General features: G+C 38.6%; 1 protein-coding gene across 2 annotated transcripts in view; it reads right to left on the bottom strand.

The window, feature by feature from the left end:
- RBM15 (RNA binding motif protein 15) overlaps positions 1–12,867 on the bottom strand; it is a 39,523-nt gene that overhangs the window by 18,263 nt on the left and 8,393 nt on the right. Inside the window, exons 2-3 of one of the 2 annotated variants that reach the window (XR_006780328.2) lie at positions 11,300–12,867; positions 1–5,322 (exon numbers count right to left, since the gene is read on the bottom strand). The exon at positions 1–5,322 is cut by the window's left edge and continues 18,263 nt beyond it. Coding sequence is in view for 1 of the 2 variants with exons in the window: in XM_045801548.2 (XP_045657504.1) it covers positions 12,821–12,867 (47 nt within the window). In the remaining variant the exon portion in view is untranslated. The other variant, XM_045801548.2, reaches the window with a different exon arrangement.

The raw sequence follows: 12,867 nt of genomic DNA, 5'->3' as shown, positions 1-12,867 counted from the left end.
AGCCCTTCATTTCATTATTTGGGTGATTTTAAGAGAAAATACCTAGAGTTCTCTCTAACACCAAGCTCCCTTACAATGTCTTTCAGAAGACTCTTCCAAACTCCTGTTATTAAAGTTAAATAATTAAAATAAGTCATTTAAAATGAAAACTAATTAAAAAATTAAAAATTCTTATCATTAGTCTATCCTTCCATTCCTCTCTGCTTTAAAAAACCTATTGATTCACTACGGAGAAAAAGACTACACTGAAAGACTGCCTTAGTTCTAAAATACCCTGGCAGCTCGCTCCCTGTGTATGCCTCTGCGCAAGCTTTGCCATCACTACAGACCCAAAGCTCGCCTTTCTTCCTTGGGCACAGTCTCACCCCTTACAAGCTGACTCAGTCAAAGGCTACCTCGTCCGGAGCCCTCCCCCAGCAGGAAGTCTCTCTGTTCAGATCTTTTCTATTCCTCTGCAAGATCAACAAGTTAGGTGGTGTTCTACTCATCTTTTTATTCCCCCGCATAAATTCTGAAACCAAATTAATCTGGGTTCAAATCTCAGCTATCTTAAAAACAGGAGTTGGTGCTACTGAAAACACAGATTTTACATTTAGATATAAATGTCTAACATTCTTTTTATATTTTAGACGTAAGACAATAGGGAAAAAACAAACACCACTCCTCCCACACATACAGACAGCAAAAACAGTTAATAATAAATTCCGCTCTGCCACTTATTACCATATGACCTCATCAAAGTCATGCCACCTGAGCCCCACTTTTCTCCTCTGTACATGGGGGTAACAGTACCAGCCTCCCTCACAGATACACTGTGAGGACTAAATGAAAATACTCCTGTACTAAGCAAAATAACCCTCAGACACAGCAGCTTCTAAATTCCTTTTTTTCTGCTTTCTACATCCTTTCTATGTCAAAACAGAAGACAAAAGAAATCCACAATTTACTAGAAACCACTCTCATCCATCCCCTCTTCTCTTGTGAGCAATACTTTTCTCAAAAGAGACTTTACCTAGAACAATGAGATTCTTTCCTCCTAAGAAAGCAGACTGTACATTTTAAGTAGGAACAACTAAAGAACTCCACATTGAATTCAGATTTGGACAGGTTTTATGAATCTTACGCAACAGAGCGACTCTTCATCTGCTCAATGGCAACAGCCCTCTGAACCTGGGTGGTGTGGATTAAGAAAGTCTGATTCCCTAGGCTACAAGAACTTAAGACAGCTATAACTAATGTACTCCTTGTAAGAACAACTAACTTATGATGTTCCTATTCATTTATTACTTTTCTTGGACAATACTGTAAGATATAAACACATTTTTAGGAATCCATAATCTAGACATACTATCTCAGATATATACCCAGTTTCAAGAAAATCAAAATAGTTCACTGATTTTCTTTCCCCTTTTCCCTCAAGAGATCTCTATGGGACAAAGAGGAAAACAAATATTAATTTTAAGATACACAACCATGTATGACTGCAGTGGTAGGGTAGTGAACAACTTTATTTCAACATCTAATATATACCCGTCACTGAGGGAGGCACATTTTATATATTACGTTAATCTTCACAACCTTTAGAAACAGATACTATGATGCCCATCTTGCAATGAATTAGCTTAAAGTCAAAGAAATTAAACACCCAGTAAATAGTGAAGTCACAATTCATACAGACTGACAAGAAACCCTACACCGCCCCCTCTAGATCACCCGGACTTCTTGGCAGTACCACGAGATTATGAAGCTGATTTAATTGAAAGCATTTACAAATTTGTTTAAATTCAAATTGGCGTAAATTTTATAATATCTAGATTGAAAGGAAAAGGAGAATGCAAAGTACCTAACTAGAACAAACAAATTAAAGCCACAAGACATCTGCTACAGTGCAGTAACAATGTAATTTAACGAGAATTAACTTTTTTAGGTCTTCCAGTATTCACCGAATCTTACCAAAGAAGGTAATGCTTGAGTATAGGCCACTTATAATTAATTCCTCAGTACTAAAATATTGGTTGGAATGTTTATAAATTTTAAGCCTTGAAATATACATATATTTTTTTATTTAGTAGAGCCATGATAATTTGAACATAAAAGTTCAGCATATTTTCTTCTCAGCTACTTATTGGCTTATATTTAAACCTGTTGGGCGCCTGGGTCGCTCAGCTGGTTGAGCGACTGCCTTTGGCTCAGGTCATGATTCTGGGGTACCAGGATTGAATCCCCACTTTGGGCTCCCCGTGCTCCGTGGGGAGCCTGCTTCTCTCCCTCTCCCTGCCACTCCCCCTTGCTTGTGCTCGCGCGCTCTCACTCTCGCTCTGTGTCAAATAAATAAAATCTTTAAAAAAAAATTAAACTGTTAGGATACCATTTGTTGCAGCCATTACTCTAAGAAGTGCCATACTATCGTCGCAAAAGAAGGAATTTCTACATATGTTGATCATTAAGTACTATTTCTGATACTAAAACTTTACCTTTACGGGGGCGCCTGGGTGGCACAGCGGTTAGGCGTCTGCCTTCGGCTCAGGGCGTGATCCCGGCGTTCTGGGATCGAGCCTCACATCAGGCTCCTCCGCTATGAGCCTGCTTCTTCCTCTCCCACCCCCCCTGCTTGTGTTCCCTCTCTCGCTGGCTGTCTCTATCTCTGTCAAATAAATAAATAAAATCTTAAAAAAAAAAAAAAAAACACTTTACCTTTACGATACCTTTAACTTTTGAAAGTCCTTTCCTACCCATTATCTTATTATCATCCTGTCGAGCCTGTAAGGACATTGAATAGGTATTATTATTCCTATTTTATACTTAAGGAACAAAAGCAAATTAAGACCAAGTTATTTGCCAAAAGTTACAAAGCTAGTCTTTAACAGGGCCAATTCTGAAACCTAATTTCCAGTGTTGATTAGATCACGGTCCCTGGCTTTCCCTTCTGCAATAATTGTCTAGAAGGTTAAAATTTTAATGAAAGCAACAACACTTAAATGGACTTGAGGTGATAATTTTGTGAGATTTTCCAAATAATCTAGGCATATTAATATATGTGATGCTATGTTTGTTTGCAAAAAATTAGCTTAGCTAATAAACTTGCCCAACTGTAAAATCAGCTTTTTCCATGAGAAAAAACATGCCATGTATTAGTATTTGATTTTAGTTATTTTTATGCAAGACAATACAAAACACGGACAGTGATTTCTCTGAAGACTTCAATACAAAAAAAAACCCAATACTTTTTAAAAACCTTAAGTGTTTCTCTTAACCTAAAACCAACTTGTAGAAGGCTTTATGTACACATATTTACCTCATTTGCCTACTCATTTCCCACAAATATCTACCCAACTGTCCCAGATTTATACCTAAGGTAATAACATATACACAAACTAAAAATAACAAAAGTGGCTGGAATCAACTTTTAAATAAATCAGTTAAAATTCATGTTTTATTTCTGAGTTTAGGTAAGCTGGTATTACCTACAGTCACGGAGACAAATGACAATCATTTCTAAAAAAAAAAAGAAAGGAAGGAAGGAAGAGAGGTGCCTGGATGGCTCAGTGGGTTAAGCTTCTGCCTTCAGCTCAGGTCATGATCCCAAGAGTCTGGGATTGAGCCTTGAAGCACAGCCTCGAAGTACTGGGCTCCCTGCTCAGAGGGGGGTCTGCTTCACTCTCTGCCCCTCCCTCTGCTTGTGCTCCCTCTCCCTCCCTTTCTCTTCCTCAAATAAATAAAAATCTTTTTAAAAATTGTTTTAAAAATTAAAAAGAAAGAAAGAGAGAGAGATGGGGGGAGGGAGAGAGGGAGGGAACCTAATCCCTGGTAACATTCCAACAGAGGCTGGTATATTGTGAAATCTTCTATACAAAATAATGATCAAAGGTAAGCTAGTGAAGGTTTTTTTAGGGATATAAATAATAAACTAAGATAGGGTAACCAACTCTCTGGGTTTGGCTGGAAACAAGAGAGTTCCTGGGACACAGGACTTTCAGTTGTAAAACCAAGATGAGTTGGCCGCCCTTACTAAGGAGTAGAGAGCACATCCGAATGTCTGGATATTTGACAGCACACAGCTAAAACCTAAAGTTTTCTTCTAGCCACCTCCGCCCCCCCCCCAAAAGAAAATCACAAATTCAATTCTATTTTTACCTCATTCAAGCCCCAGCGAGCAAAGAGAAACAGGATATACATTAGTAGTTAAGGAAGGGAGGCATACATTTTTAATGAGAATCCACTTTCAGGCATTAACTGACCAGGGACTTGGAAGTAATAGAAGACTTCCAGCTTTCACTTCTACTATTTTTACAGAAGTGACGATCTGAGCTGAAATAAAGCCAAGATGTCCCACTCTTTAGTTCATGTCAACCAACATTAATGTTTTGGCAGGGAAGAGAAGTTTGTCAGGACCAAAGAAATGAGAAAGTTAAGTGTTAAAGAGCAAGGGCCAAATTGCCTTCCTTCCAATATCTCAAAGCTCGTCAGAGTTTAGCATAAATTATTTGCATACCCCAACCTGTAGACTGGAGTTTATCACACTTGATTAAACAATTCCAAGCCTAAATGCCCCAGCTGTATAGCATAGCCCTCTGAAGCCATAGCAGTAAGATGACTCACCAACTGGCAGGTGTCTTAGGGTCTACGAATAATGGAGGTCTGCCTGGATGAAAACAAACGTATGTGCCCAACAGACGACCTCATCCTGCTCGGCAGGAGGAGAGAACCTAAAAAACTGGTCAGTAGTACAGTACTTGTTTTATAATGGAAAGAATCGGACTTAGCTCAAAAAGAAGAGACTTGCAATTCATGCAGACTTTTAAAATGTCCTCTGCACATATTTTATATTCCAATTTTCACTTACCAGGAAGGTTCGACAGAATAAGCTCTAAGAGGATAAAAATCAATTTTATAACCCCCAAATTAGAAATAACTGAAAGTGAGAACTGTCATACTGAGTTCAATTGTTTCAAGAAATGTGAAGTCAGAGTCACAAGAAAAATAAATCCATATTTAAACCCTCCTATTATATTTAATGACTTGATGTCAGCTTCCACTCAAGTGAAAATTAGTAGTTCATGTTTGAGTTCTGGTTCACTGATGTATTTTCCTTATTGAAAACTGACACCACGCCACAGTTAATAAGATATGGGTTTATAAATATGGAGTTTAAAAGAACTTACCCTTTCCCTCTGTGCAGCTCTGACTTCCAACCCAGTTTCTATAGAAACAGGAGGACAAGTGCCAGTGCCAGAAGTCTGCCAATTAGAACTCATCTTTTAGTTGTTGAATAATAAAGTCATATCCCAAAGTTGGCTATAGGTTTTTGATTGTCAGTAGTTCCTAAAAAGAAACCCAGGAGGAAAAAAAGACGTTTAACCAATTATTGTACTTAAATATGCTCCCTCCTTTAAACTTGGCTATTAAAAAAAGTGGAGGAGGTTGAGCCAATCAATACCATACACGTTAAAAACATTTTATTAGAGCTTCCAGTATCTCTAAACTTAAGGAGCAGAAACTGAAGAAAAGGTGTCTTTGAAGGTTCAAAATACCTTTACACCCACACACTGAAGAAAAAAACCACTCATGTATCATAGAAATAAAGTACTGTCAACCACCAAACCTTAAAAGCTGAATTCATTCTTTTTTTGTGAAATGTATTTTCAGTTAAGATTATAACACTGTATAACACTTCACAAAATGAAGTTTGCCAGGAGAGATAAATGATGATATAGGTAAGTCTCCACTAAAAACAAACGTCTCAGGTCTCAGGAGAAATCTATAAATCAGAAAGGAACCCTAGAAAAGTTTTCTGGATAAACTGGCATTGCTATGCTAGATGAAAAAGGCCTCCAAAGCATATATGCCAATTTTAAAATCAAAACATTGTGGAATGTGAATAATCTTGCTGCATTTCTTCATTTGATATCTATGGGATTGCTTGGTGAATGGTTTTTAGAATGATTTATCATAAAAATTTACACATTAAAAAATCATTCCTGTATCTAAATTGATACACTGCAATTTAAGAGTATTCCCTGAGCATTCATACCAGACCATTCCCTTTAAAATAGGAATCTTAATATTTATTATGTTATTTGTCACTGATTAATATGAACCAGATTCTTGATTCTTGTTGCTATGTGACGGAAATCAGTTTATTGATGAAGTTACTATCATATCACAATTAAAAACCAAAGCAATTCAAACCTACTCCTCAATCCTGTCTATATCCATCCCCCTAGAGAGATCCCATCTCTACCAAATTTTCTAAAGTATGAGGCAGCTATCAGCAAATACTGTCGCAACTATCCTCACCCATATCTGTAAAAAATAATATTTTCCATCTCACCACGAAAAGAGTGGGCTAGAACAGAATAGGAAGGAGAGAAAAAAGACAGAAACATAACAAAATAAGCAAAAACCAACCAAGACAGGCAACAGCAACCCCTCCCCATCTTGATGACAGAGACCTCTAGTAATTTTCCGGGCACCAGAAGCTCACTACCTAAGAACCCTTTGTTCCTACTTTCTTGATGAAAATATTTTCTAAATGTTTTAAAGTAAATGTCACATTCTAAAGAACAAATCAAAAAATCTTACCCACAAGGAATAAGATTCGAATCATCCATTTTTAGCACAGAGAATATTTATGTATGTACATCTTAAGCATTGCTTCTGAAATTTTAAAGTACATACGAATTACCTGGGGACCTCATTCCATGCAGTGGGTCAGGTAAGACCCTGTAATGCTACACTTCCAACAAGCTTCCAAGTGATGGTAATGCTGCTGGTCTGAGGTCCACACTTGAAAAGGCCTAAGGCTACGGAAAGACTAAGCAACATATATGCCGTGCTGAACCCAAATTATACTCTGAAAGTTTTTGGTTTTTATTTTCAAACAGTGCTAAAGAGGTTGACTCTGTGTGTGTGTGTGTGTGTGTGTGTGTGTGTGTGTGTGTGTGTGTGTGTGTTTAAGGTCTGTGTCTAGAGCAACGGTTCTCAACCCTGGCTACATATTAGAATCATCTGGGGGCACTTAAAACAAAAAAATAATACTGGGGCCTTGGCAAAGTCCCACTCCACCTAGATCAATTTAAATGAATCTGAGAGAGTGGTTTCCAGGTACTGGCACTAAGAAGTTCCTCAGGCAATGCTAACATAGAAGCCAACATGGAAACTGTGGATGACTACAGTGGAAGCTCTCCTGACAGTGGGCTGGAAGCAGAAAGAGTAAGAAATGTACTCCTAGTACATCCTAGGATTAAGACTGCTTTGAAATCTCAGGGTGGCCAGCAATTTTGAGCCTGAAGAAGAAACGCAATCTCTACTATGCTTATTTAAATAAAAGAATACCACTGATCTCTGAACAAGAACAGTTTCAGTCTTACAGTGAATCTGAAATGCTAATGTATCTTTGGAGGAAATATTATCTTTGACTTGTCAACAGCTGAAAGATTTCCTATTTTGAATTACTTATACTGCGGCTGTCTTCAATTAGTGTAGCTAATTAATTCTTCAAATATTTGGGTACCTTTTACATGCCAGGCATTATTCTAGATCTTGGGAATAGTTGGAGGAAATTTGAAGGAAATTTGTGTTACTTTCCTGAGACAGGTAGTCAAATCTTGATCAAATCACATCACTCCACCTCCTTAAAACTTTCAGTGGCTTTCCACTGCGTTCAGCATTTGTCCTTGGCAACCGGCCCAAGTTCACTATCTCCCTTCTTCCATCAGAATGCCAGCTCCATGAGAAAAGAGAAACTTGTCTGTTTTCTTCACCAATATACTCCCAAGATCTAGAATAATTCCTGGTATACAACGGATATCGAAATATTTGAAGAATGAATTAATTCTACACTAATTGAAGACAAACCCAGGTTAGATGATCCAAAACAGGAAATCCTTCAACCATTCAGAAGTCAAAGATACACTCAATTCCATTTGTAATTTGCAATTCTGTTCTGTCTCGATCCCATCAGTAACCTGCCTAGGAGGCAGTATATACAGAGAACGACATGCTCGCGTACATACACATAAACATAATCCTAAAATCACTTTCATTTTAGTTTAAAATAGGCTACAGTCACATTATTTTTAGATTAACATCTGAAACCTCAAGGATGTCCCAATCAGTTTCTGGCTGTCTATCCCCTAGCCAAACTCACAAAACTTTTCTGGCATCCCTTTAGCATTTTATAAACTTTAAGGAGTGGCCCTTCTTACAGACTGTTACAAGGCAAAATCACATACTAAGCTAGATTGAATTCCTTGGAAAAATAATCACATGACTATAAAACAGTTACTTAAGTGACAATTTTAAGTGATAAGCTCCATGGCATTTGCAGTTTCATTCTGCTGGTCTCTGTAACAGCTTTGAATTTATCTTCTGGAAATACCTCCTCTCAGCCTCAGACACAGAACACTACTCTGGCTCTTCTCCTTGGGATTCTTTGCCATATCATCTCCCCTTTCCATGCTGTATATATGACATTACCCCAAGTTTATACGTCAGCACTCTACTCTCTGTGGGCCACTGATGCTCAACATGTGGCCAACGACCACAGCCTACATCAAAATCACCAGGCAAGCTTGTAGAAGAACAAAGACTCCTGGGCACGCAGGCCCTAACAAATCCCAGAATGCGTGGGGTGGGAGCCAGGGGCCTGCATGTTTCCCAAAAACCACAAATGGTGATACACTTCATAGTTTGAAACCCACTGCCCAGGCATTTTCTCAAGTTTGCAGCTTTATCCCATCCCAGGCTCCAGAAAAAACTAGTGAGGTATGACAGTACAGCAACCAAGAACTCTAGCTGGAACAAAGGCCTGTTTAGAACCCTGGCTCTATCAACTCCAGCTGTCAGATTATGGTCTGTAGTGAAACTTATCTGAGACAAGGTGTGCACAGGCCCTGGCAGAATGCTTGGCCTAAAGTGGGTATTTAATAAATGATTGCTATTATTAGTACTGTCACTTTCTATCAACCTGCCTCAAACTGATTACGCATCACTTCCCACCTCCCTCCAACTGCCTTGCCTTTCAGGATTCCCTCACTTTTTCTGTTGACCTGACCATTTTACAAGTTTTCCAGGCTTCAGCCTGCTCAGCTTTTCCACTGATCAACACGCTGTTTTATTATTCATGCTTGCCTGCCCAACATCTCAATCCCAATCTCCCTCATCATTCCACATCCTTCTCCAACTAACAAATTATTTTGTAAAATCTTGACTATCCCAGCTTAAAGGAACCTTTAAAGTTTATATACTCATAGACTGATATCACCTATAAAAATTCATTAGCAGTTAATCAAAAACTGGCTTGTGACATCTCTAATTGCCTTAAACTGTGAAATTGCCCCGATAGTTAACCATTTACTTTATATCTAGTTTCCCCAATTACAGAATTAGTTGCTGACATGGGTAGAGACTATTTGATACTTTCATCTATTTCCTCAGCACCTTACTACTTAAGATACAGTCAGCATTCAGATGATTATACAGAAACTCTACCTGAAAGCTTAACATTACAGCATTTGAGTAGAAGCATGTTAAGTAATTTGACCTCAAGGTCAAAATCTCTTCTTGGCTGCTAAGGACAGTCTTGTCTGAGGTTTGAAGGAATTTTCATTCAATAAATTGCTCAGGGAATGGGAGGGAGATGGAAGTGGTGGTCAGATAAGCCATAATCAGATAACCCATTGTAAAAAGAAAAACATGCTGCAACCAGCCATAAGCACTAAATTTACTGCCTCAGATAAACAGCTTGTAAACAATAATGTGACTTACGCTACCGCAGTGGCAATCTATAAAATCTAAGTTGTATTACTAAAATCAGGGTACCCCTATTTTCAATTCTAATACCCACAGCCAGGCTTTTCAAAATAAGCCCAAGTCAATTCAGAGGTGTTCTTAGAATAATTTCCTTTAGAGTAGAATCCTAAACTTAGACCATACAAAAAATACTGAGAAACCACACGAAGAATTAAAAAAGGCAGGTCCCAATTTATAAATCCAGAACTCTAGACCTAACACTCAACCTAATTAATAATTTTTCCTTCATGGTGTAGCTAGAAATAAAATGACTTCATGAGTAGTTTCAAAAGACTGTCACGCTGTGTTCCCTTCCCTTTTGCATGATATGGTTTCATATACAAATAAATAAATGTTCTATTTGCAACCTCTGCTTCTTGTTCTTGAGATAAAACCTGAGACCTTAGAAAGATACCAAACATGTAGAAATATGTAAAGTATCACATAATCTTCCTTAAATCATTATAGTGATTTAAAAATACTTGCTTACTAGTTGGAAAAACAACTTAGCAGGCTTTCAGTGTGGACTAGCCAGAGAAAGAAAATACATTGGAAATTGACATCTCCAACATGTATAAAACATTTGAAGAAATGTAGGTGAGATCATTTAGCAGTTTTAGATGACAGCCAACTCATAAGCAGAGATTTTAAAAACTTGTAAATCACACAATGAAACTGAAAACCAAAAACACACAACCACTGCCCTTCACTTTTTCCCCTTTCGAAAGATATGAAAAATCAGAATTTTGTGAAAGAGAAAAATTCAACATTTCAACCCCATTTAAAATAAAGGAAACCTAGTTGTATCAAACACTAAAAAAGCTGTGCTTATATTAAGTTGCCAAAGCCTCATACCCGATTAATTTGGGGGGGGGGGTCAGAAGGGCTCAGAAGGCTGGTATGACTAAATGGACAACGAAAACGGTTAAGAGCAGACAAAAGCTAGATTTCTTATAACACTGCCTCTTCACTTCCCTAAACTGTAGTTGCTTATTTTTATAATTCAATCTCTTTGCAAACCAAGAAGAAAATTAACCATTCTGGCTAAATTATCTATCATTCCCAGTCTGATGGCACTTCTCTTTTTGCACTATATACTAACCCAGAGATTTAGAATCAGTGTCTGTAATGGCAACATTTTACAGTAAGTTCTTCCGGTACCATTAAATCACCACAGAGGGTGAAGGCCTCGGTTAATGGAAAATGTCAACACTTTAAAGGACATCAGGCTGTAAATCCCAAACCCTTAACCAGGATTTTAATACTTTTGGCTCCCACAATAAAACATTTTTTCACATGTTAAATTAAAAAACATACATATAAACACCAAGTACAACAGAAGTTCTGGTCTAGAATTTTACAAACACAACACTTTTTGGTGAGGGGAGGAAGCCAGGAATGGCAGCAGAGTGCCTAAAGACTTCCAATCGGAGAAACAACACCCCAACCAGTAAAAACCCTCACCCTGTTAATCAAATGCATTTTTGACCTCTAAAAACCCTCTTACCTGTTTACAAGAGTTTATACAGCTGTTTGCCACTGGAACACCACCTTGCAGAGTATAACCGTGGCATCCTTTGTTGATAATCACCTGTTGCCTAAGTAAGCATCATCCCGCATGGAGACAGACAGCACTAGGGCTCTTCCATCCGAGGTTAAAATTCAAAACAAGCCCAACAAGCCTGCATTTCAAGGTGGTCTTCGTCTGCAACTAGTTAAGTTTAAAACTGGCAAACAACAATGGTGTCTGAAGCCAATGGTGCAGCACTGCTGGCTTCCTCTTGAACTCCAGCGTTGTCACTGTGCACCGAAGTCTCCTGCTGCAAACAGGGGAGTTGTTCTCCTGTACTGGGAACAGCTTCCAAAACTCAGGAGCCCCTGTACAGGATAACGCAGGAACTAAAGGCAAACACTTTCTCCTCCTTAAGGATGCCTCCATTTTTTCCTCACAATCTGTACTACCAACCGAAGTGACTGGGCCTGAGGGTGCGTTCGTACCTATGAAACCGTCACGGTGCATGCGCATCCAAGGCATGTGGAACCACAGGTCAAATAAGGCACAGATACCAAGTAACGGTTCTAATTACAAACGCTAGCTCTCAGGAACTCTTCATCCATTCAGAACTAAACCCATCACTGCATAACTCTGGTAAGAAGCCCCTGGAGATGGAGGAGCTCCTCAAATGTGTCAGCAAAGGCTTTATTAACATCATCATTAACATTTAAAAAGCACACGGAGCATTTCTCCTTCTTTTGGCAATTTGGTGCAAATGTTAAGTGCAAGATAAAGCAATTTCAAACTTTTCTTCAAATTAAAAATGAAACTAAGGCCAAACGTGATGGGTGAACAAAATAAATCAAAACTTAAAATTTCAGCAACTCCGGCTCTTCAAACCAGCAAAGCCCCCGACTCGTGCACTGCGGTGAGGCTTACGGTGCTTGCCCCGGCTTCTTGCGTGCCAGCAAACAGCACCATTTCCTCATCAAGTTGAGGACTGAGAAGCAAAGGATCCCCTTCGCTGCAAACAAAGGGGGTCACAGTAACACTAGTGATCCTTCAGAATTGACACACCGTGATAGTCAAAATGATGGTCTCCCTGCGTCTTGCTCAAGACATACAAGATCTGAGCAGCAGCAAGTACCCCCTCGGCTGCAAACAAAGGGGTCAAAGGTTTGCCGTCAATTCACTTCCAGGCAGAAAAACATTTTCCTCAAAAGAAACAATTTATTTAGAATAAAACAAAAGCAGCTCAACTGTGAGCGCACGTTTGAGTGACAGCTACTTTTAAGCTGTGTGAGCCATAAAAAGGGTTTTTCCTTACTTTTCCAGAAATCTTGTGTACACAGCACAAAGCAAGAGGTCATTTTTTTTCCACTTAAAACACCGGCATTGGCATCACAATAGCAGATACACAACTTTAAGCTGCCATTTTAGTAAAATGCACAAATACTAAACAGATTAGCTTTCTTCCATCAAGAGGCCCATGTAAACTCCACATAAGCCACAACTTCTCTTCAAAAAGGTCCATTAGAGCTTTGAATTCCATATCTTCAATCCGCAGTTCACCAGTTTTG

This window comes from Ursus americanus, chromosome 12 (genome assembly GCF_024610735.1).
Source record: "Ursus americanus isolate L20-20 chromosome 12, mUrsAme1.1.p, whole genome shotgun sequence".
Lineage (NCBI taxonomy): Eukaryota > Metazoa > Chordata > Mammalia > Carnivora > Ursidae > Ursus > Ursus americanus.
Note: the sequence above shows the minus strand (reverse complement) of the source record. Positions and strands in the feature narration are given on the sequence as shown.